The sequence below is a fragment of the Schistocerca piceifrons genome, chromosome 7 (assembly GCF_021461385.2).
Source record: "Schistocerca piceifrons isolate TAMUIC-IGC-003096 chromosome 7, iqSchPice1.1, whole genome shotgun sequence".
Lineage (NCBI taxonomy): Eukaryota > Metazoa > Arthropoda > Insecta > Orthoptera > Acrididae > Schistocerca > Schistocerca piceifrons.
Genome location: NC_060144.1, coordinates 337582426 through 337605346, shown reverse-complemented (window position 1 = coordinate 337605346; position 22921 = coordinate 337582426). Strand labels below are relative to the sequence as shown.

General features: G+C 44.8%; 1 protein-coding gene across 1 annotated transcript in view; it reads left to right on the top strand.

Annotated features, from left to right (window-relative positions):
* The window catches only part of LOC124805687 (venom carboxylesterase-6-like), a 116691-nt gene that overhangs the window by 66907 nt on the left and 26863 nt on the right, over window positions 1-22921 (top strand). Inside the window, exons 4-6 of the mRNA XM_047266256.1 lie at window positions 5435-5620; window positions 11121-11320; window positions 17788-17953. Coding sequence (XP_047122212.1) covers window positions 5435-5620; window positions 11121-11320; window positions 17788-17953 — 552 coding nt within the window. The remainder of the gene's footprint in view (window positions 1-5434; window positions 5621-11120; window positions 11321-17787; window positions 17954-22921) is intronic.

Genomic DNA, 22921 nt, shown 5'->3' with positions numbered 1-22921 from the left:
GCAGTGGCTGTCTCCTTTTTTTGTGTTTTTGAGACGAATATAGGTTCGTAATTAGTGAAACTGTGTTGGTGTTTTTCTTGTTACCAGACATTTCATTATTACAACCAGACATTTCATTATTACAGTATTGAACAGGACGAACTGGAAAGTAACAACTTCCGTAGCAGTCAATTCCGATTACCAGCCCCATTAGGTACACGGTCATATTAATAATAAATATTGGGCTGCTATTCGATCAGATCGGGTCGGGATAAATAAACGGAGGTGTTACAACCTGGACTTTTAATTGTAACTCTTGATTATTTTTAATATGGTCTTGGCACTGTTTTTTGGTACTGCTTTGATCTGACAATACGTTAACGCTCGCTCCCTACCACTTAGGACATAGACTTAACATCGATCTTGGTTTTCGCACACTTCTTGGTTCGCGGTAGTGATTTGTGTAGTTGGCTACGGCAAAGAACAATTCTTATTTCGTAAATGGAATGAGAAAAGGGGAAATTAATTCTGGTGGACTGCGAAGCCTATGCTACACGCCATACGGTAGCTCTCGGTTTGTAGAAGTCGATGAAGAAGGCATAAAAATAAATAATAACTTGATCAAAGAACCCTTCTGAATTAATTCTGCAAATCATTTATTTAAAAACTAATCTCGAACAACTAATAGTCCTACTACTTTTTGCCACGTTTGGATCTCCATCGGCTGAGATGTTAGAATTTCGTCCCACAGGAGAAATGACAAAATAAATCTCGAAAGTTGTAGAAAATCGGTATAAAAAAATTAACGTATGGTATGATCTGACACTATGTCTGACTTCATCCTTCTGTTCGAGATCTATTGATATATCTTATCAAAATAATTGTTCAGTGGCATAGTTACGAGAGAAACAGATCAAGTTCAGATGGACGCATGACATTCGACACTAAATTAATCAGCACAATCTCAGTTTCTATCTTGTTAGCGAAATACAATGGCCATGATAGGTATGCCACTTTTGCATGATAAAACAGTTCTCCTTGTCAAGTACAGTGTATAAGTCTTCTAGACCTTCTACAAGCATCATTGTTCCACCAACTTACCATCACGTTGCTCCAAGTGAGAGCAAGTTCGTTATGCAAGACCTATTTGATGTTCACCTGTGTTCCTCCAGACAATCAGAGACCATAATGCCAACGTACGACTGTTTCCTGATCCGTTTAATGACAACTGTTTCCTGATTGCTTCCATGGTTCATTTTGGAGAAATACCGATAACCTGCGCTCATCTATGACACCTGATCGGTATAAAAACAACTGATTTATTTCGCTGGTCTTTATACAACAGCACTACATAAATGGCCCACAAAACTAATCCGTGCCTTAACGTTGTAAATGTGACAGACAGGCGATCCACCAAGAAAATACGTAATGTCGTTCAAGTCCAATCAGCTACCAAATAAAAAAATCTGAAGAAGAAACCTTAGAGTCCTAAATTACAGATGGATAGAATGGAGCACGGTGTCAGCGAGAGTTGTCAGCGAAGAATAATACGGTCGGATGTGTTTGTATTCCATTGAACGCTGAGTTACATTAACTGCGTGACGCCAGCAGTTCCATGTGATTACCTTCTTGCGCCGTCTCGAAGCAGTCAGTGAGGTCTGTGCAGAGATGAGGCTATTCATCTCCATGTCGGAAGACAGACATATAGCACATTCCAGAATGAGATTTTCACTCTGCAGCGGAGTGTGCGCTGATGTGAAACTTCCTGGCAGATTGAAACTGTGTGCCCGACCGAGACTCGAACTCGGGACCTTTGCCTTTCGCGGGCAAGTGCTCTACCATCTGAGCTACCGAAGCACGACTCACGCCCGGTCCTCACAGCTTTACTTCTGCCAGTATCTCGTCTCCTACCTTCCAAACTTTACAGAAGCTCTCCTGCGAACCTTGCAGAACTAGCACTCCTGAAAGAAAGGATACTGCGGAGACATGGCCTAGCCACAGCCTGGGGGATGTTTCCAGAATGAGATTTTCACTTTGCAGCGGAGTGTGCGCTGATATGAAACTTCCTGGCAGATTAAAACTGTGTGCCCGACCGAGACTCGAACTCGGGACCTTTGCCTTTCGCGGGCAAGTGCTCTATCATCTGAGCTACCGATGCACGACTCACGCCCGGTCCTCACAGCTTTACTTCTGCCAGTATCTCGTCTCCTACCTTCCAAACTTTACAGAAGCTCTCCTGCGAACCTTGCAGAACTAGCACTCCTGAAAGAAAGGATACTGCGGAGACATGGCCTAGCCACAGCCTGGGGGATGTTTCCAGAATGAGATTTTCACTTTGCAGCGGAGTGTGCGCTGATATGAAACTTCCTGGCAGATTAAAACTGTGTGCCCGACCGAGACTCGAACTCGGGACCATTGCCTTTCGCGGGCAAGTGCTCTACCATCTGAGCTACCGAAGCACGACTCACGGCCGGTCCTCACAGCTTTACTTCTGCCAGTATCTCGTCTCCTACCTTCCAAACTTTACAGAAGCTCTCCTGCGAACCTTGCAGAACTAGCACTCCTGAAAGAAAGGATACTGCGGAGACATGGCCTAGCCACAGCCTGGGGGATGTTTCCAGAATGAGATTTTCACTTTGCAGCGGAGTGTGCGCTGATATGAAACTTCCTGGCAGATTAAAACTGTGTGCCCGACCGAGACTCGAACTCGGGACCTTTGCCTTTCGCGGGCAAGTGCTCTATCATCTGAGCTACCGATGCTTTAAACGCGTGATACGCCAAGTGATTTCACTCGACCAAACCCAGCTAGGAGGAGCTAGCAATTTACAAACGGCACTCAGCGACTACCGCGATGTTATCGCACTGGCTTCATCATGTCGTCTCCGGGGTGTATTGGTATCGATAGACTTCGATCGCGCATTTGACAGGCTGAGTCATGCTTATCTCACGGACGTGATGACGAAAATGAAGTTTCCGGAAAGTTTTGTCACCGTCGTCATGAGACTACTCCACGGAGCCGCATCCAAAGTGCTCATCAATGGACGCTTGGTGGGGCCCATCACCATCTCACGATCGGTCAGACAAGGGTGCCCGCTGTCAACGATATTGTATGCCATCGCTGTCGAGCCGCTGCTTTGCGGGCTCCGGAATCGACTCCAAGGAATGACGATAAGGCACAACACGTTTATATGCCGAACATACGCAGATGACCTAGTGTTTTTAGCAAGGTCCGGCGACGAGGCAAGAGTGGCCTTGCATTGGATTAATTTGTATTGTATGGCTACGGGAAGTCGCCTGAACATGGCAAAGTCAGGAGCGATGAACATCGGGAGAGGACTCCCGACAGGAAGTGTAGCACCATTACAGCCGATCAACAAGATGAAATGCCTAGGAATTATCTTCACTACAGACGTTCGACGCACGGCGGCACTGAGTTACAGACATCTTCTGCAAACAATTCGTGCGAGTGTCCGAAGTCACAGGTTAAGGGCACTGGATATGATACAACGGGTCACCTTTGCCAACACTTATCTAGCCTCTCGCATCCTCCACCTGGCACAAGTTCTTCCTATGCCGGTGGTGTTGGCCCGCCGAATCCTGGCGGCACTAGGATATTTTGTGAGCACAGGTCTGCTTTTTAAGGTAGGATACGAAACCCTCACCCTTCCTCGTAGTCGTGGAGGTCTTGGACTCGTCCACGTACGCGACCGAGCAGTGGCTATTTATGTAACCACAATGATAAAGATGTGGACACGACACCAGACAAGTCTGACGGGCAGCTTGATAGACGAACTCGCTCCAACTTCGCTTTCGGCTCCGGTAGCGGTGGCTCACATCTCACCATCGCTTGCCCATATGCGAACTTTCTTTGTGGAACACAGTTATGTACATATGGAACTACCGACTACCAGGACGGCGACGGCACGTGATATATATCACATCTTGACTCGACGACGGCCGAATAACGCCGTAGAGCGCCGCCAACCAACAGTTACGTGGTCAGTGGTATGGCGTACAGTGCACCACCCACACCTTGATACGGGAACGCGCGCACTGTGGTATCAGGTGGTAAATGGGAAGTACGTGACTCGTTCCAGGTTGCATAAAATTCATATGGCGGACGAGCCACTGTGTCCGCAGTGCAATGTTATAGACACTGAGGAGCATCGCCTGATATGCGGTCCTTCGGCGGACGTATGGTGTTTGGTCAAAAAAATGATCGCCTTCCTCCTTCGGGAGGGGCCGCAAACAATAGAACCACGCACACTACTTCTCCCAGATAGGACATATTATCCCCGAACGAAGACAAACGCAGTGACTTGGATTCGAGGTTTGACTGTGCGTTATCTTTTCCGAGACGGCAGTAAGAATGTGCTTGACTTTTGGGCCTTACTACAGGAACATCACTCACAGCTTATGAGACATCCGAGATATCGAACATATTACGCAAATTTTTTAGGGAGTGCCTTGCTTGATCCCCCACCCAGTTGGGGTGTCCCGGGTAGGAGAATGTAATTATTGTCTATAAGTATCAGAGCACGAAAGGACCAGGACAGTGGAGAGGATCCACAAACACACGTGAAGACGTACCCGACACCAACGCGAGGTATGACGGGATTAGTGAGGTACGCGCCTAAAAGAGGAACGTAGAACGTTATGGTTTTGTACTGACAGAAGAAGGATATTTTATTTTATTTTTCACTATTATGTAAAAAAAAAAGGAAGTCCACTTATTTACGTTTCCCAGAAAATTTTATTTTATAAAGTTATCGTCTTATATATTTTAAAAAAATGCTAGAAGCAGTTTATGTTTGTTACTGTTACACAAAAAAAAAAAAAAAAAATGGTCAGCGCGAAAAAAAACATATTTATATATATTAAAAAAAAAGTTGGTAGAGCACATGGCCCGCGAAAGGCAAAGGTCCGGAGCTAAAAAAAAAAAAAAAAAAAAAAAAAAAAAAAAAAAAAAAAAAAAATGGTAGAGCACTTGCCCGCGAAAGGCAAAGGTCCCGAGTTCGAGTCTCGGTCGGGCACACAGTTTTAATCTGCCAGGAAGTTTTATATAGCACATTCATTGTGCTAATGGTGTGTGTAGCTAATCTATTCGTTCTATGGAACGCTTCATTTATTTGTTTTGTGCTAGTAACTGTGTTCCTTATAGTCTTTTCGAGCTGATGAAAGTTCTCCTCCACACAAAGTACGTTGTCTGGGAGAGTCATCAGGGATCAGAACATGGTCTGAAGTGGTTGTGCTCGACTGGACGCTGAGCTACATTGACCACATGATGTCAGCAGTTCCATGTGTGTGTGTGTGTGTGTGTGTGTGTGTGTGAGAGAGAGAGAGAGAGAGAGAGAGAGAGAGAGAGAGGGATGGAAAGAGGAGGGAGGGGAGAATACTGAAGGAGGAATTGGAATGACCCAATTTTTTAATGGTTGCGCTATGACGTCATTTGCAGGCTTGCTGAGCACTGGTGACGACGTGATCCCTGGGAACGCCGGCATGAAGGACATGGTGATGGCCCTGCAGTGGGTACAGCAGAACATCGCCGCATTTGGCGGGGACCCCAACCAGGTGACCATCGGCGGTGAGAGTTCTGGGGGCTGCTCTGCATCACATCTGGTGTTATCGCCTCTCGCTGCAGGTCAGTACATCAGCCCATTTCAGACAAGAGTGGCACACCTTATGAGTTTCACTAACGACACTCGAAATTGGGCAGGGCGTCGCGATGAAGGTCTTTAATAGTGCATCAGGTTTCTGTTGTCTCGTCTACATTGATTTCCTAGTGTCCGAAAAATCTAGTACCAAAGTCCCCATAAACGTAGCGGACTCAGGAGAAATTAGATCTTTTCGTGTTACGAAAGTTTTTTGCATTGTCGTACTTAGTACTCTGGTTCTCAATGATTGCTTTGTATGCTTACCAATTTATTTAACCCAGTTTGTGAAACTGTGTGCGCCAGCAGGAGGGTTTCATCAACGTTGGTGAGTTTTCATCACACCCAAACATATAACTAAGTCCTAAAGTGTTGCTCATAGCTCATCTCATTGCTGCTATTGTCAACTAGTAATTCGAATGTCTTGGACTCGATTTCTTCAGACAGTCTCTTCTTTTTCCTCTTTTAATGCTATGGATTGGGGTTTTCGCGAGCTCAGGAAACATATGATTGCCGCGAGGTGTTCTGCATGCTATGGAGAGTAACGATAAGCATAGCTGGCTGGCATGTCGTGGGTCCCCAGCACAACTCTACATTTTTATATGCTTTTAATGTTTGCATATTCTGAAATACTCCATGTTTGTATAAATAGCAGCACCTGCCCTCCGGGAAGCAATTCTATTCTGTCTGTACGTTGTGTCTGTAATTAACGTGCTTTCAGTGGTAGGTGTTGTACTTCCTGATGACCCTGCTTTCTGATTTGAATTTGATTGTAGTTACAATGTGACATTTTTTGGTGGAGACGCCGGGTACTTTGAAACATCTACATCACCGTGGTTCCCATTAGGCAACGAAAAAGCCATTGCCTACACGGTCAGGAACCAGAGTACAAGCAGTACATAGTTCCCAAGGTTCAAAAATGTTCAAATGTGTGTGCAATCTTATGGGACTTAATTGCTAACGTCATCAGTCCCTAAGCTTACACACTACTTAACCTAAATTATCCTAAGGACAAACACACACACCCATGCCCGAGGGAGGACTTGAACCTCCGCCGGGACCAGCCGCACAGTCCAAGACTGCAGCGCCTCAGACCGCTCAGCTAATCCGACGCGGCAGTTCCCAAGGTCTGTACGTTCTAGAGACCAATGGATTCCAAAAAAAAAACAGTAAGTCAGCTGCACATCACGCATTCATCAGTGTTTTCTGGAGACGATGGTCAGGGCTCGACAAAGTGGGTGAAGAGGTTCGACCGAGTTGCCAGATACAACAGTTGGTATGATACGAGGCGTGTTTTTTAAGTAAGTACCGTTTTGAAATTAAAAAAAGACGTGCTAAGATATCTAAATAATGTTATTTTTACATAAAAGCCTGTACCTTAATCTATTTTTCTACATAATTTCCGTCAATATTGAGGCACTTGTCATAACATTGTACCAGTTTTTTAATACCTTCCTCACAGAAGTCTGACGCCTGACTTGTTAACCACTGCATCACCACTGTTTTAACTTCGTCATCGTCTTGAAGACGCTGACCGCCCAGGTGTTTCTTCAAGTGCAGGAACAGATGGTAGTTACTGGGCGTAATATCGGGCCTGTACGGAGGATGATCTAGAGTTTCCCATCGAAAAGATGTGATGAGATCTTTGGTCTGATTCACCACATGCGGACGGGCATTGTCTTGCAGCAAAACGATGCCCTTGCTCAACTTCCATGGACAGTTGCTTTGATTCTGGTGTGACGGAGGCCACCCATGTTTCATTGCCCGTAACTATTTGGCTTAATAAATCATCACCGTCGTTGTGGTACCACTCAAGGAAAGTCAATGCATTGTCTAAAAGTTTGGTTTTGTGCATATCCGTCAACTTTTTCGGTACCCAACGTGCGCACAATTTTCAGTAATTCAAGTGCTCGGGCACAATGCCATACAAAACACTACGAGAAACATTAGGAAAGTCATCCCGCAAGGAGGAAATCGTAAAGTGTCTGTTTTCTCTCACCTTATTGTCCATTTCCTGCGCCAAACTTTCATTAAGACCGAAGGACGCCCACTCCATTGTTCATCATGCACATTTTTGCGGCCATCTTTAAATGCTCTCTCCCACTTTCATACCATTCCATCACTCATAATGTTTTCTCCGTAAACTGCACAGATCTCACGATGAATATCGAACGCTTTTAGGCCTTTAGCACTGAAAAATCTTATAACAGCCCGTACTTCACAGTCGGCGGGACTCACGATTATCGGAGGCATCTTAAACACTCAGTACACAACGTAAATAAGGAAGAATCAGACTGTAATGGCGTCAGTGCGTACATTAAGGTACAGGCTTTCATGTAAAAATAAAATTATTGAGATATCTTAGCACGTCTTTTTTTAATTTCAAAACCGTACTTACTTAAAAAAACACGCCTCGTACCATGTGTTTAGTAAACGTGTACTTTTACTTGGACAACACAGCCCAGCAATGGTCCGAAAGCAACGAAGAGAAGCTCGATAGCTGGAACAAATTCCAGAACGAACCTGCAGAAAACTTTCGGTGCAACAAGTCCACTTGGTGGAAGAACAGCTGAAGAACAAGGGTCAACGTCGTTGGGAAACGACTCAGTCTTACAAACAGAATGTTTTGGCCCTATGCCACATTGTGCATTCAAATATGACAGAAGCCAACAAAATCTCACATTTGATGAAAGGAGCCACAGAAGACTTGTGCCAGGCTCTGCTGGTAAAGGATATCACAAGAAACGAGGAATTCATGAACTGGTGCCAGCAAATTGAGGAAATGTAACTGGAAAGAGGAGGGTAATGACCGACTCAGAATGTGGTCCATATAGCATTTGTGGAAGGCTCTCTCATACTCCTCTCTCTGCTATCCAGAACTGTCGGATCGAATAAGCGAGAGAAAACACGAACGTCGACCTCATATATCGGGAACTGATAAAAGAATGTTGAAGAAGAAGTGTATCGATCTTTAGCACCTACCTACGTCCCCAACCGAATGTTCCACAAGACAAGTGTTCGTCAATACTACACTGCAAGACGGTAACCATCAAAACGGTCCTATTCACACCAGTCAACTGCAGACGATTGTATTCGAGTGTTGGACGAATGCTATCAGCATAGCCTGGCCGCGATCGCTGCGCAACACGCTGCAGCTGTTGCCAGTTGCCACACAGAGGTGCCAACTGCTCGCATAGCCGCCAAATTCAGGAAAACGAAGTGATGCAACCGTCTATGGAGGTGAGATCGAAACAGATGAAAATTTTCCGTGAACGGCGGCTACCAAGAGGTCAGGAAATCTTATTGACGTCCTCATTGGCACACAAACTATCCGGCTGCTAGTCAACTCCAGGGCTTATTTACCTGTAATGTCGAATGCTTATCATCACCAGCTAAAAAACGCTATATTCCACGAAACTCAGGCCATTGTGCTGAAGTTTCAAATGGTAAATACGTCCAGCCGACAGTAACAGGTACTGCAAGAATAACTGTCAATGATAGAAAACAGCCATTCTAATTTCCGTTGATCCGTCATGGACATGGGACATCGGCTGGTCAAGTAAATATCAATGAAATTTGACAACAGCCGTGTAATTGAGATGTTATTTTATTCTGACAACCAGTTTCGGCATTCCACTATGCCATCTTCAGGTCCCATATGCATCTCTCAAAAATAAACGATACTGTCGTACAGTGCCATATATTCCTGGATGTCGTGAATGCAAAACCGTATCCCAAGTGTTTCATTCGAAGACTTGATTGCCCTACTAATATGTGTTTTAACAGAATGTTGTCATCGGATTATTCTCAGATGGGCCTTCTTGCAGGCATCACAACAGTCACAGAATGTGGAAGACCAGAATTTCAGATTGGCGAGGGCATTCCAACAAGCACACATACCAAACATTGCTCTGGGAAGGTGCTTGCAGTTGAAAATGTGCTTATTCCCTCCTTTATGGACGAAACAAGCTTTGGTCTCAATCTAACCGCTCAGTTAAGCTGTGAAGCTACTAAGGCTCACAAAAGAAATCTGCATACCAGCTATAATCTCTGCGGGAGTTCAAGGATATGTTCGGATCACCAACTGTCACGAGAGGCCACAACTTACCAAGGACCGTATGTGCGTAGGAACATCAGAAACAGTCTAAGCGATCACCACCAAATGTTTGTTATTTAGAATTTATCGCATCTAGAAAAATTCTCGAAATTTCTTATGTTTGTAATATTTACTTATTCTTGAATACTCTAGTATAAACAACGGCTTCCCCGTGAAGGAGGCAGTTCTGCCCTGTCTGTTCGTTGATATTTGCAATTAACGCGCTTTCAGTTCTTCGTTGAGAACTCTGCTTTCGGATTTGGACTTGATTGTGGTTACGACGTGACTACAGCAGTGCTAAACACATTTTGTTATCACCTAATAAATTCTGATACTGGTTCATCATTAATGTCATTACACAAGACACTACAGATCAGAAGAAACATTCTTCAGTCCATGTACAACACCTATCTTCCCTCAGGTATTCTAGCAAATATATTTTATCCACCTTTCAGTTTCTGCTACCGCCTTTACTATAAGTGCTACATGCTGCTTGATGTGATCATAGGATTCTCGCTTGCAGTTGCACACCAGACTTTTTCGCAGAAGGCTGCTTTTCCCCAGGCAACAGCAGAGCTATGGAATTCTGCAGCCCAGACAGTCGCAGAATTTGGTTTGAAACTTCATTTTTCAAATGCTTCGGATACGCAGAACACGTAAACTTCTACCTGATTCCCGAGGCACAACATGCTTTAAGCTGCACCCTCATCTCATATATCGTACATACGTCTAGTTCAGTAGATGCACACATGCACTCTTGACAGCTGTCCACACTGTATATACAGGGTGGTCAGAAATATCCTGAAAAGCTTCAAACGGTGTTGCAGGCGAGATTGTGCTGAGAAATAATAGCTAACGAAACAGTCCCATAAGTTGCGCCGTTTACGAGTTATTTAGCATTAGCAATTCAAGCAGCCCGTCCGAGACAGTGTCGCCAAACGTGTTCCTCGTTCGATTTCCTAAAACCGAACAAACGTAGCGTTTACTCCTCTAGCTTAAATTTATCATTTCTGAAAAAGAGACCTTTTAAATGGTAATGAGCATTTGAACAAGTAGTAATTCACCGTCCCATAGACGTCTGTGCATTATCGCATTTTAGCGCGTGCAAGTGTTTGAATTTGCACGCACAGCGACCTAATTGGCTAACTACAATGCTAAATTGCTCGGAAATGGTCGCAAAGTGCCGATTTTTTTTTCTTAGCAGTTATTTCTCAGCACTTCCTCCCATCAACACCCTTACAAGCTTTCCAGACTGTTTCTGACCACCCTGTATACAGTGATGTCACAACACAGGCGTCTACTGCAGATCACGGTGGCCACCAAGTTACCCTTGTCGGTTGGTTTTACAGTCTCAGAGGTACATGTAGTAGCAGTGCGTTTGTCTTCCCCCACAGGCCTCTTCCGCAGCGCCATAATCCACAGTGGAGAGGCGGCCAGCCCCTGGGGAATAATGCCAGACCCAGCGGCCAAGGCGTTCCGCTTGGCGGAGGTCCTGGGCTTCACGGCGAACAACACTCAGGAGCTGCGAGACTTCCTGTTAACGGTGGACCCACAGGACCTCGTATCCCACGATGACGACATCATCACACCAGAGGTAACTCCAGCAGGTTTATACTATAAGCATCCATATCAGCCACTACGAGGACTATTACCCAGCTACCGTATTTTACGGACTATAAGACTCACTTTTTTTCGAAAAATTGCCTCCAAAATTCATGTGCGTCTCAAGCTCGAAATTAATATTCGATGCTGCGGGAAACCTATATCTGGCAACATTGGATTCAACTGGCAGCAGTAGTGCACCGATGCGACGAACACGAGTTACTGGAATTCACAAGCTTGCTAACACTCTCTCCCTCCAGACCTGCCATCACAAACCCAGAACACTGTCTAGCTTATTGCAGCTTACGGTGCCAGTGAACTTGAATTAAAAGTGATTTGTGTCATCGGTAACAGTACAATATTTTTGTTAGTAGCTGGTTTCGTAATAGAAAAGAATAAAAGGTATTCACATGATGGGAACTATAAATTGAAAGTAATAGCACATGCAGAACGATGTTGAAACAGAGCAGCTGAGCGGCATTTCGGCCCTCCACCAAAAGAAAAAAAACCATTCGCGATTGCCGGGCTAGTAAAGAAGAACTGAAAAAATGAGGACGACTAAATATGCAAATAAAAGACTGAACGCAAAATTACCAAAAGTAGAAGATGACGCATTGGAATGGATTCAAGGACACCGACAAAATAGCATTGCAATTAATACAAAAAATTATTCAAATGACACGCTTGTAAGCTAGTGCTATAGTGGAGCTTAACAGACGTTAAGGGTATTGGTTAATGCTACAGGTTTATGAAGCGTCGTGGTCTTAGTATGCGAAACAAAACCAAAATATCTCTGAAAATGCCAGACGAGTGTGAAGAGAAAATATTACCTTTATATCGCTTTATTATTCAGCATCGAAAGAAAACTAGTGTGGAACTAAGCTACACAGCGAATATGGACGAAACTCCTCCGACATATGTTGTTCCGAGCAACAGAATTGGTTCCATGAAAGGCGCTAAACTTGTATCTATAAAAACAAGTGGTCATAAAAAAATACAATAAGCTGTTGTCTTTTCATGCTATGCTGACGGTACTAACCTTAATCCGATGACCCTTGTCAAGCGCAAACCAATGCCAAAACCTTCTCACATACCACCAGGTGTTGCTCCCGTACATGACAGAGGCCGGATGGAAAGGACTAGTATGAAATTATGGAATAACCGAGTGTGGGAGAGAAGAGTTCTCTTCTTGCGCTAGATCAGTTTATAAGTCGTTTGAAAAATCCTGTGAAAGAGAAATTGAGACAGGGAAATACAGAGCTTGCTGTTATTCCGGGAGGACTTACTCCACGGTTGCAATCTCTTAATGTCTTGATAAATAAACCACTCAAAGTATACCATATATGAGAGAGGAATGGAACGAGTGGATGCTGGATGAAATCCATCATGAATTCACTCCGAAGGGTGCTTTAAAACGACCTACATTCAAACAAATGTCAGTGGATAAAATAGTCGTAGTACAGAGTGAAAGAAGACATTATTGCTAAATATTTCAAGGAGTGGTGCGTAAGTAACGATCTCGGTAGCCGTGAAGACCATATTGTATATGAAGACCACAACGGTGACGATGAAGAAGAAGAAAGTAAGCTCAGATGTCGATTTTCAGAGATTTTAAAGGTCATTTGGTTTTATAAAATAACAATTTTTTTCTAATCTGGCCTTGCAACCTAATAATAAAAATAGTAAAAATGTTATTTTTTTTAAAATTTCGTAAAAATTAAGGCGTGTGTTACAGTCGGTAGCGCCGTATAGCCCGTAAAACAAGGTATTGAAGGACTGAATAACTGTTAATGGAAGATGGGGTGCCAGATAGATTAGGTTTTCGTATGTTAAAAGAGTGGAGGAGCACGAGGGCATACCACATCCAATAGGACCATATCTAGTATAGCACTGTAGCATTCAAACTATCAGATTGAAGATGGCTTTATTTGTACCTACACTACAAAGTAGACAAGCAGAACCATTCACATTCTCGAACTATTTAGTACTTTTATAACGCATCGTGTTACAAACCCTCCCAAGAACGCCACGTGCAGTGACGAGCGGGCGGGCGGCCACACAAGGCCGGAAACAAATAATGAGCCGAGAAGTCATTAATGAATATGAAATCAGGTGAGAGATTCGGGACCTTTTGATGAGGAACCAACAGCTGCTCTGTCCGTAATTTGCTTATTTACGTGTATCTAAAAATTCAACCACCAATTAAGGAGGAGGAGGAGGAGGAGGAGGAGGAGATTAGTGTTTAACGTCCCGTCGACAACGAGGTCATGAGAGACGGAGCGCAAGCTCGGGTTAGGTAAGGATGGGGAAGGAAATCGGCCGTGCCCTTTCAAAGGAACCATCCCGGCATTTGCCTGAAGCGATTTAGGGAAATCACGGAAAACCTAAATCAGGATGGCCGGAGACGGGATTGAACCGTCGTCCTCCCGAATGCGAGTCCAGTGTGCTAACCACTGCGCCACCTCGCTCGGTCACCAATTAAGCCATCTAAATAATTACAGAACGGAGGGGAACCTTATAATAATAATTCCCTACGTATATTCTGAGAAGAATTAATGAATTGTTTAATATGGCCGTGGACGTTAAAAAGAATCAAGTATAAACTAAGCGTCTCCTTGGCCTTGAGGAGCACACGAGTACAGAAAAGCCCACTGTTCCAACGGCTGGCGCTGTACCAGGATAGGATACCTCTGGTGCAAAAGGGAAGCGGCCAGTTCTATGGCCCAGCGGGCGGCAACTAACCGCTTGACCAGTCAGCAAGTTTGCACCAGAATTACTTTTTAGGCTACAGCCGGACGCATGCTAGTGTGAGGTACTGACCAGCTAATAAAACCCCTGTGCATCGCCACTCCGAGACATTTTACTAAGTCTTCTTGGAAGGCCCACCAGCTGCCACCTCGCCTGCGATCGCCACTTGTCCGCAGATACGTACCGCGATGCTACGGCAAAGTTGAACGGTTCGTTATTTCGGGCACAGTCTAGTAATGATACTCAGATTTGTCACCAAATCCTAGTTCTCGTGGTTCGGTATTCTCTCTCACAACTGTTCTCGAGGTAAACTTGTGTAGTTATAGGGTACTTCTCTTCCTATAGCCTACGTCATCCTGGGAATCTGTCTATGTCAGTGAAGGCTATTCTCCATTAAGAGTACGTTGTTCTGCACTAATTTCAGAACACTTATCTTGTGTTCTTTACTAAATATTCACTCCAGCATCCGTTCAAACCAGTGGCCCCTTGCAAGTAGGTTCGCAGTACATGCCTTCCCACGGTCTGATAGTGGGTAGTATATTAATAGGAGATCTCGATAGCCTGTCAATATGTATCTTGCCGGCTAACAGGTGGGTAGGGACACGAGACTGTGGCAGTCAGTTTAGGTGGTATGCAGGAAATCGTCATAGCTAAGTAACAGAAAGAAATTTAAAACCTCCTAAAATAACATTTTGTTTTGGACAGTAAGTGACAGTAGACCTAGCAAAATGATTCAATAGTTGAGAGACTGAGCTTCCATTCATGAGGACGACAGTTCAAATCCTCGACTTGTCATCCAATTATACACTCCTGGAAATTGAAATAAGAACACCGTGAATTCATTGTCCCAGGAAGGGGAAACTTTATTGACACATTCCTGGGGTCAGATACATCACATGATCACACTGACAAAACCACAGGCACATAGACACAGGCAACAGAGCATGCACAATGTCGGCACTAGTACAGTGTATATCCCCCTTTCGCAGCAATGCAGGCTGCTATTCTCCCATGGAGACGATCGTAGAGATGCTGGATGTAGTCCTGTGGAACGGCTTGCCATGCCATTTCCACCTGGCGCCTCACTTGGACCAGCGTTCGTGCTGGACGTGCAGACCGCGTGAGACGACGCTTCATCCAGTCCCAAACATGCTCAATGGGGGACAGATCCGGAGATCTTGCTGGCCAGGGTAGTTGACTTACACCTTCTAGAGCACGTTGGGTGGCACGGCATACATGCGGACGTGCATTGTCCTGTTGGAACAGCAAGTTCCCTTGCCGGTCTAGGAATGGTAGAACGATGGGTTCGATGACGGTTTGGATGTACCGTGCACTATTCAGTGTCCCCTCGACGATCACCAGTGGTGTACGGCCAGTGTAGGAGATCGCTCCCCACACCATGATGCCGGGTGTTGGCCCTGTGTGTCTCGGTCGTATGCAGTCCTGATTGTGGCGCTCACCTGCACGGCGCCAAACACGCATACGACCATCATTGGCACCAAGGCAGAAGCGACTCTCATCGCTGAAGACGACACGTCTCCATTCGTCCCTCCATTCACGCCTGTCGCGACACCACTGGAGGCGGGCTGCACGATGTTGGGGCGTGAGCGGAAGACGGCCTAACGGTGTGCGGGACCGTAGCCCAGCTTCATGGAGACGGTTGCGAATGGTCCTCGCCGATACCCCAGGAGCAACAGTGTCCCTAATTTGCTGGGAAGTGGCGGTGCGGTCCCCTACGGCACTGCGTAGGAACCTACGGTCTTGGCGTGCATCCGTGCGTCGCTGCGGTCCGGTCCCAGGTCGACGGGCACGTGCACCTTCCGCCGACCACTGGCGACAACATCGATGTACTGTGGAGACCTCACGCCCCACGTGTTGAGCAATTCGGCGGTACGGTCACCCGGCCTCCCGCATGCCCACTATACGCCCTCGCTCAAAGTCCGTCAACTGCACATACGGTTCACGTCCACGCTGTCGCGGCATGCTACCAGTGTTAAAGACTGCGATGGAGCTCCGTATGCCACGGCAAACTGGCTGACACTGACGGCGGCGGTGCACAAATGCTGCGCAGCTAGCGCCATTCGACGGCCAACATCGCGGTTCCTGGTGTGTCCGCTGTGCCGTGCGTGTGATCATTGCTTGTACAGCCCTCTCGCAGTGTCCGGAGCAAGTATGGTGGGTCTGACACACCGGTGTCAATGTGTTCTTTTTTCCATTTCCAGGAGTGTACATTTGCTGTCAGTTCCTTAAGTTGCTTCAAGCAAACGCAGTGATTATTCTCTTGAAATCTAATTTTGTGCTACATTTACAATGACCTCATGGACGACAGAACATTAGTCCTCATCTTCCATTTCCTTCTAATTATTGACAGCTTCCCTTGAATTTGGCTACGTAAAAGATGAACATATCTGAGTGGTGTCTGTTCCACCGGACACGTCTGACAAAACAGACACCACGCGTGATCACATGACTGATGCATACATTATGTACTCCTCTGTATAAGTCCTATAAGTGTGTAACGGGTATTTTCGAACATCCTGCATAATGAAAAGCAAACTGAGATCGTAGCGAAATTTCTTTTAACTGACTGAACTATTTAATTACATCAGGTGATTGATATTATCGTTAAGCCACCACTCATCTAAAAACAACTAGACAAGACATAAATACGTAAGACATAGATAAGTTTAAGGGTTCCTGTCGGAGAAAATGTACCGCCTTACATCATTTGCTGGTGGTGTAGGATTAATTCTACAAACTTATAGACAAGCTACTAACTGCTTACATGCTCGTAGTTCTCGAATTCTGTCTAGTTGCAGAAAATCTGCTACATGCTTACATTATTACTGGATGACGCCCAGATGTACAGGATCTGCTTTGTATGCCGTTCTTGAATCCAGCTGGCTGTAGAAAGGATGTTCCGTGGTGTCGTATTTATCTTGGTAACCCCAAATAACTTTTTGTCCAGAAGCAGAAAATAATGTTTGAAGCAAAAGTTGTTTCTCTATGTAAAACAAAATTCACTTGACGCTTGTATAGTAGCAAACAGTGCAGCTACACAGGGTAACCTGACTCGTTCGCTTGTTGAAAATAATAGTAAGCAAATGGAAACTCAAGAAAAGTGTGCACCAGTCATTCAGTCAACTGTCTTCAGTTGGAGGTTTTTGTGTACACAATTACACCAACGAAGATAAGGTAGAGATACTTCTGATTTATGGAGAATGTTAGTTAGCAGAACAGTAACGACCGGTTTGCATTTCCTTTGTGCTTATACATGTTTACTACCAACACCGGAAAATGTACAAGTTACGTTACCCTGAGAAAATGCAACGTATACTAGAACGTGAGAGACACAGTCAAATTCGTGTTACGTTTTTTTAATATCGTGATGTTTATTTGAATGGTACACTGTGATACCTTTTGAACATGACTTGAGGAGAGAGAGTTTATTACTAGAAAAAGATATAGGGCACTATTTAAAAATAGGAGTGCTGCGCATATCTTCATAACGAACAAAGTTACAAGAAAGGCAACCATGCTAATTAATCTCACCCCTGGTAGCTAAACAACATTCGCTTGATACACTTTTTATTTTGCTTATCAAGAAAATAGTTACTGGGGTTATCAAGATAAATGTGACACCCTGTGTAATATGCTACCTGTATCTTTTATTCTTACAGCCTACTAATTCTGCTGTTGCCACTTTTGCAGGAGGAGATCCGCATCCAGCACCTTGCCTGGCTCCCCGTGATTGAACAGGACGTGGAAGGCGCCTTCGTTACCGAGTGGCCGGCCGAAAGCCTGAAGGCAGGTCGTTTCAACAAGGTCCCCGTCATCACGGGCTTCACGTCCGGGGACGGGCTCGAGCTGATTCAACGTGAGTTTCAACCTACCCATTCGACTATGACTACCGTAGTTTTCGATCCGTTAAACCGACATTCTGCTATTTGCTACTGCTCGTAACGTCCTGTCAGCTCTTAAAGACACGGTCAGTACTGAGACAAGATGTACTGACAAAACAGTTTATTAATTGTAGCTCCTCAACCCTAATTTTAACAGAACAACTTACACTGTAATGGTGTCGAGACAAACTGACTCTTATTCTTCTTGACGGTATTCCATATCTAATCAGAAAACAGTAAGTATTCAGACGCAAGTTTGGATGATAATGTCAACTGTTGCTTGTTTGTTTGTTTGAAACGCTGGAGCTAATAAGCGCCCAAATCTTGACTTAAAATTGACCGTTTTCTACGGAAAACACTCCGTGATTCTTGAAATTAACTAACACGTATGTGCCTAAACGGCATTAGTGGGTAGGTAAAACTGTAATGAATAACTATAGTGAGGCTAGAACCCTATTTAAAAAGCAACACACCAAGTGGATAGCTAATATTAACAATTATAACACCCTCCTCTTTTGGACTGGCCATTTGGTAATATTTCCTAGGACAACTGATGTCCACAGTCGAAGAGTAAATCTCCTCCGCCATGTTGCTACAACTAGTACATGGTAGAATGAGATCTACAGCCTGTGCCGTATCTGCCAAAAACCTCAGATAGCTCAGATGACACACATTAAAGTGAATGGGATTAAAGAATTGACACTGGATTAGTATGTGCCCTACTCTCAGTGGTTCTTTACAGCAAGAGCAAAGAGGTGCGGGGCCACTGCTTACCAGCTGACGATGGCTGAAAAGACAAAGACCTCCTCGCAACGATATGATCTGAAGCAAATCGCCCAAGTCGTAGGGAGGGGTTTAATCTCCCTGAGCTTGTTGGCACGGGGAGACAACCAATGTTCGCGCCGGAGTGACAGGTCCTATATACAACACTGATGAGATCGTCCGAGGGGGCTGAATTGCTAAGTGGTCAGAGAAGTAAAACTGCAGAATTGTCAGAGGCAATGGCACTAGCAGCAGCAGCAGCAGCAGCCTCATTCCACGACATCCCGACAGGTCCAGGTACGCAAAAGATTGTTGTATTGGTACCAGCATCAGCGAACGAGTGAAACCATTCCTGGATCCGTTGTACTAAAGGGTGGTACGTTTTCATCGCACACGGGCTCTGGAGAGCACTGAGGGTATCAGAGTACGCAACAGATTTTCAGAATCCGTGGTAAAGGGCAAACGTCTCCGCTGTAAAAATCGAGCACTGGTCTGAATGGCGATATCTAAAACCCTCTCCGACGACAATAAAGTAGTATCCAACATCACGGAGCAGCACATATTGTTGCTTCTTACAGAAGGACACAAGCTTACTTCTGTCCTCTCAAAAAGTTCAGCGACATATTTCCACAGAATGTTAAACGTCAATACACTACTGGCTATTAAAATTGCTACACTAAGAAGAAAAGCAGATGATAAACGGGTATTCATTGGACAAATATATTATACTAGGACTGACATGTGATTACATTTTCACTCAATTTGGGTGCATAGATCCTGAGAAATCAGTACCCAGAACAACCACCTCTGGCCATAATAACGGCCTTGATACGCATGGGCATTTAGTCAAACAGAGCTTGGATGGCGTGTACAGGTACAGCTGCCCATGCAGCTTCAACACGGAACCACAGTTCATCAAGAGTAGTGACTGGCGAATTGTGACGAGCCAGTTGTTCGGCCACCATTGACCAGACGCTTTCAATTGGTGACAGATCTGGAGAATGTGCTGGCCAGGGCAGCAATCGAACTTTTCTGTATCCAGAAAGGCCCGTACAGGACCTGCAGCATGCGGTCGTGCATTATCCTACTGAAATTTAGGGTTTCGCAGGGATCGAATGAAGGGTAGAGCCACGGGTCGTAACACATCTGATGTAACGTCCACTGTTCAAAATGCCGTCAATGCGAACAAGAGGTGACCGAGACGTGTAACCAATCACGCCGGGTGATACGCCAATATGGCGATGACGAATACACGCTTCCAAAGTGCATTTACCGCGATGTCGCCAAACACGGATGCAACCATCATGATGCTGTAAACAGAACCTGGATTCATCCGAAAAAATGACGTTTTGCCATTCGTGGACCCAGGTTCGTCGTTGAGCACACCATCGCAGGCGCTCCTGTCTGTGATGCAGCGTCAAGTGTAACCGGAGCCATGGTCTGCGAGCTGATAGTCCAGGCTGCTTTAAACGTCGTCGAACTGTTCGTGCAGATGGTTGTTGTCTTGCGAACATCCCCATATGTTGACTCAGGGATCGAGACGTGGCTGCACGATCCGTTACAGCCAGGCGGATAAGATGCCTGTCACCTCGGCTGCTAGTGATACGAGGCCGTTGGGATCCAGCACGGCGTTCCGTATTACCCTCCTGAACCCACCGATTCCATATTCTGCTAACAATCATTGGATCTCGACCAACGCGAGCAGCAATGTCGCGATACGATAAACCGCAAGTCGGAAACGTGATGGTACGCATTTCTCCTCCTTACACGAGACATCACAACAACGTTTCACCCGACAACTCCGGTCAACTGCTGTTTGTGTATGAGAAATCGGTTGGAAAACGTTCCTCATGTCAGCACGTTGTAGGTGTCGCCACCAGCGCCAACCTTGTGTGAATCCTGTGAAAGCTAATCATTTGCATATCACAGCATCTTCTTCCTGTCGGTTAAATTTCGCGTCTGTAGCACGTCATCTTTGTGGTCTAGCAATTTTATGGCCAGTAGTGTATGTCCAGTCACTCTTCCCTACCGTGATGTAATCTAACAAGGCACGAGTAGTGACAACACAAGACAGTTAGAATTAACCATGAATGCTTGTTTGTATTACACCTGCAGCATTCGTCTATTTGATCAAGTGACTGATCCATTCTTCCAGTTAGGTTGCTTGCAGACAGACAAGTTACCCGACTCCCAAACGCTCAGTTTACTTGACCGGCTCCACAGTGTGCATGAACCCCAGCACCTTGCATCAGATATTAAGTACCTGTCACCTCACCGTAATCGAAGCACAAGGCCTCACTTAGCTAATTCATATAAAATTTGATTCAGCTGCTCCTACCATTGCGTTTTATGCAACCTGCAATGCCCTAAAATATCACGTCCACATTTTCATATTCTCTCTCTTGCTACAAGCAAAATATCAGTCCTACAGAAAAAATGAATTTAGTTAAATTTTGTACTGGGATACGGTTTGGCTAGATGCCATAGTTTTCGAGTTATTCAAGAAAAACCTTCAAAGGTAACCATCAAATTGGTTTTCCTTTAATAACTCGAAAACCGCGAGCTCCAACAAAAACGTATCTAGTGCAAAATTTTAACTATGTTACATTTCCCACAAAAAGGTCCAGTTCATTTTTTCTGTAGGACCAACAGTTCGTGCATACTGCGTGAGAGAATACAAAAATCTTGAGCGTTGTATTTGAAGGCGTTGTGGATTGCCTAAAACCCAGTGGCAGGGGCAGCTGAATCACCCGGTGTATGCCCGTCCATAAAATAAAAACAGTAGCCAACTATTTCCTCTCATCCGCCTCTGGAACACGCTGCCTTGCACTCTGAGCAGAATTCAGTGCCCTTTTGTTTTTAAGAAGAAAATGAAGCACGTCCTTCTGTCACCCTCATACATTGCCCCAAAATTAACATATATCGCACTTTTTTCCATCTGTCTGGCAGTGCAGCAGTTATGCTTGTAACTCTTTTCATTTCTCAGTCAGTCATGGCTCTTTTATTTTTCCTTTCTTCATAAATTCTGTTTTATTAGTTTTCTCTTTTTCCCATCTCCCCTCCTCTCATGTCCACTGCTACTAGCACTCATACACTAATTGGCCAAGACATTGTGGGCACCTGCTTAATAGCTTGTTGCTCCAACTTTGGAACGTAGTACAGCAGCGATTCTGTGTGTCATGGTTTCGACAAGCCCTTGGTGGGCCTCCAGAGATATGTGACAGCAGCTGTCTAGGCACAGATCACGAAATTCCATTACATTCTTGGCCAGTGATTTGAGGGCATGAAACTGGCGCCCAGTAGCACCCCAGTTGTGTTCAGTCAGATTGAGATGAGGCGAATCTGGCAGCCGAGGAAGCAACATAACTTTACTATAACGCTCCTCAAAGCTCTATGGCATCATTCTAGCCTTGTGACAGGAACAGTTATAATGCTGGAAGATAACCGCCTTCACAGAAGATATCACCATGTTAGGATTCAGGTGGTTCACAATAGTGTTTACGTGATCACAGCCGTCATGTTGCCTTCGGTTACTACCACAAGTCCCATGGAAACGTAGGTGAATGTCCCCTACAGCGTAGTACTGCCCCCATCTCTGTGTCTGTGGGCGCTGCATCTTTCGAAACATCTATTAAATAATGTCAAGGAGTAGTTGGGACTTATACTGACAGCACATAATTTTGTTGTAGGTTTAGTCAGTAGGAAGACTGGCCACAAGCTCAGTATTTAGACTTCAGTTATGTGGAACTGCAACTAGTTCTGATTACAATTTGCGTACTGTAAATTCACATGATATAATTAGTCATATATGTGTTCTACAGCGCGATAATCATATTTTTCTTTTCAGAATCTTTTTGAGTTTTCTGACCCCACACTTTATTTTTTCTTGACTTTGTGCCTTGTGTTGCCGTGTTGCATATTAGGTGTTCGTGTGACTACCACAGAACTTCGTATAGACAGTTAGGACGCTGTAATCTGTCAGTAACAATTAGGTACAGTCAGATACACCTAACATCCAGCTAGTTCATTGTAATTTTATAGATCTTCTTGTACATTATTTTTCTTTACGTCGGGAGTCTAGAGAGCAGTGTTACTGTTGACACACAGTAAAGCGCGTAACGCTAGCTAGCAGGATAAGTTAGAAAAGGGAGACGAAATGGCATAAAATCGTAATGTTCGCA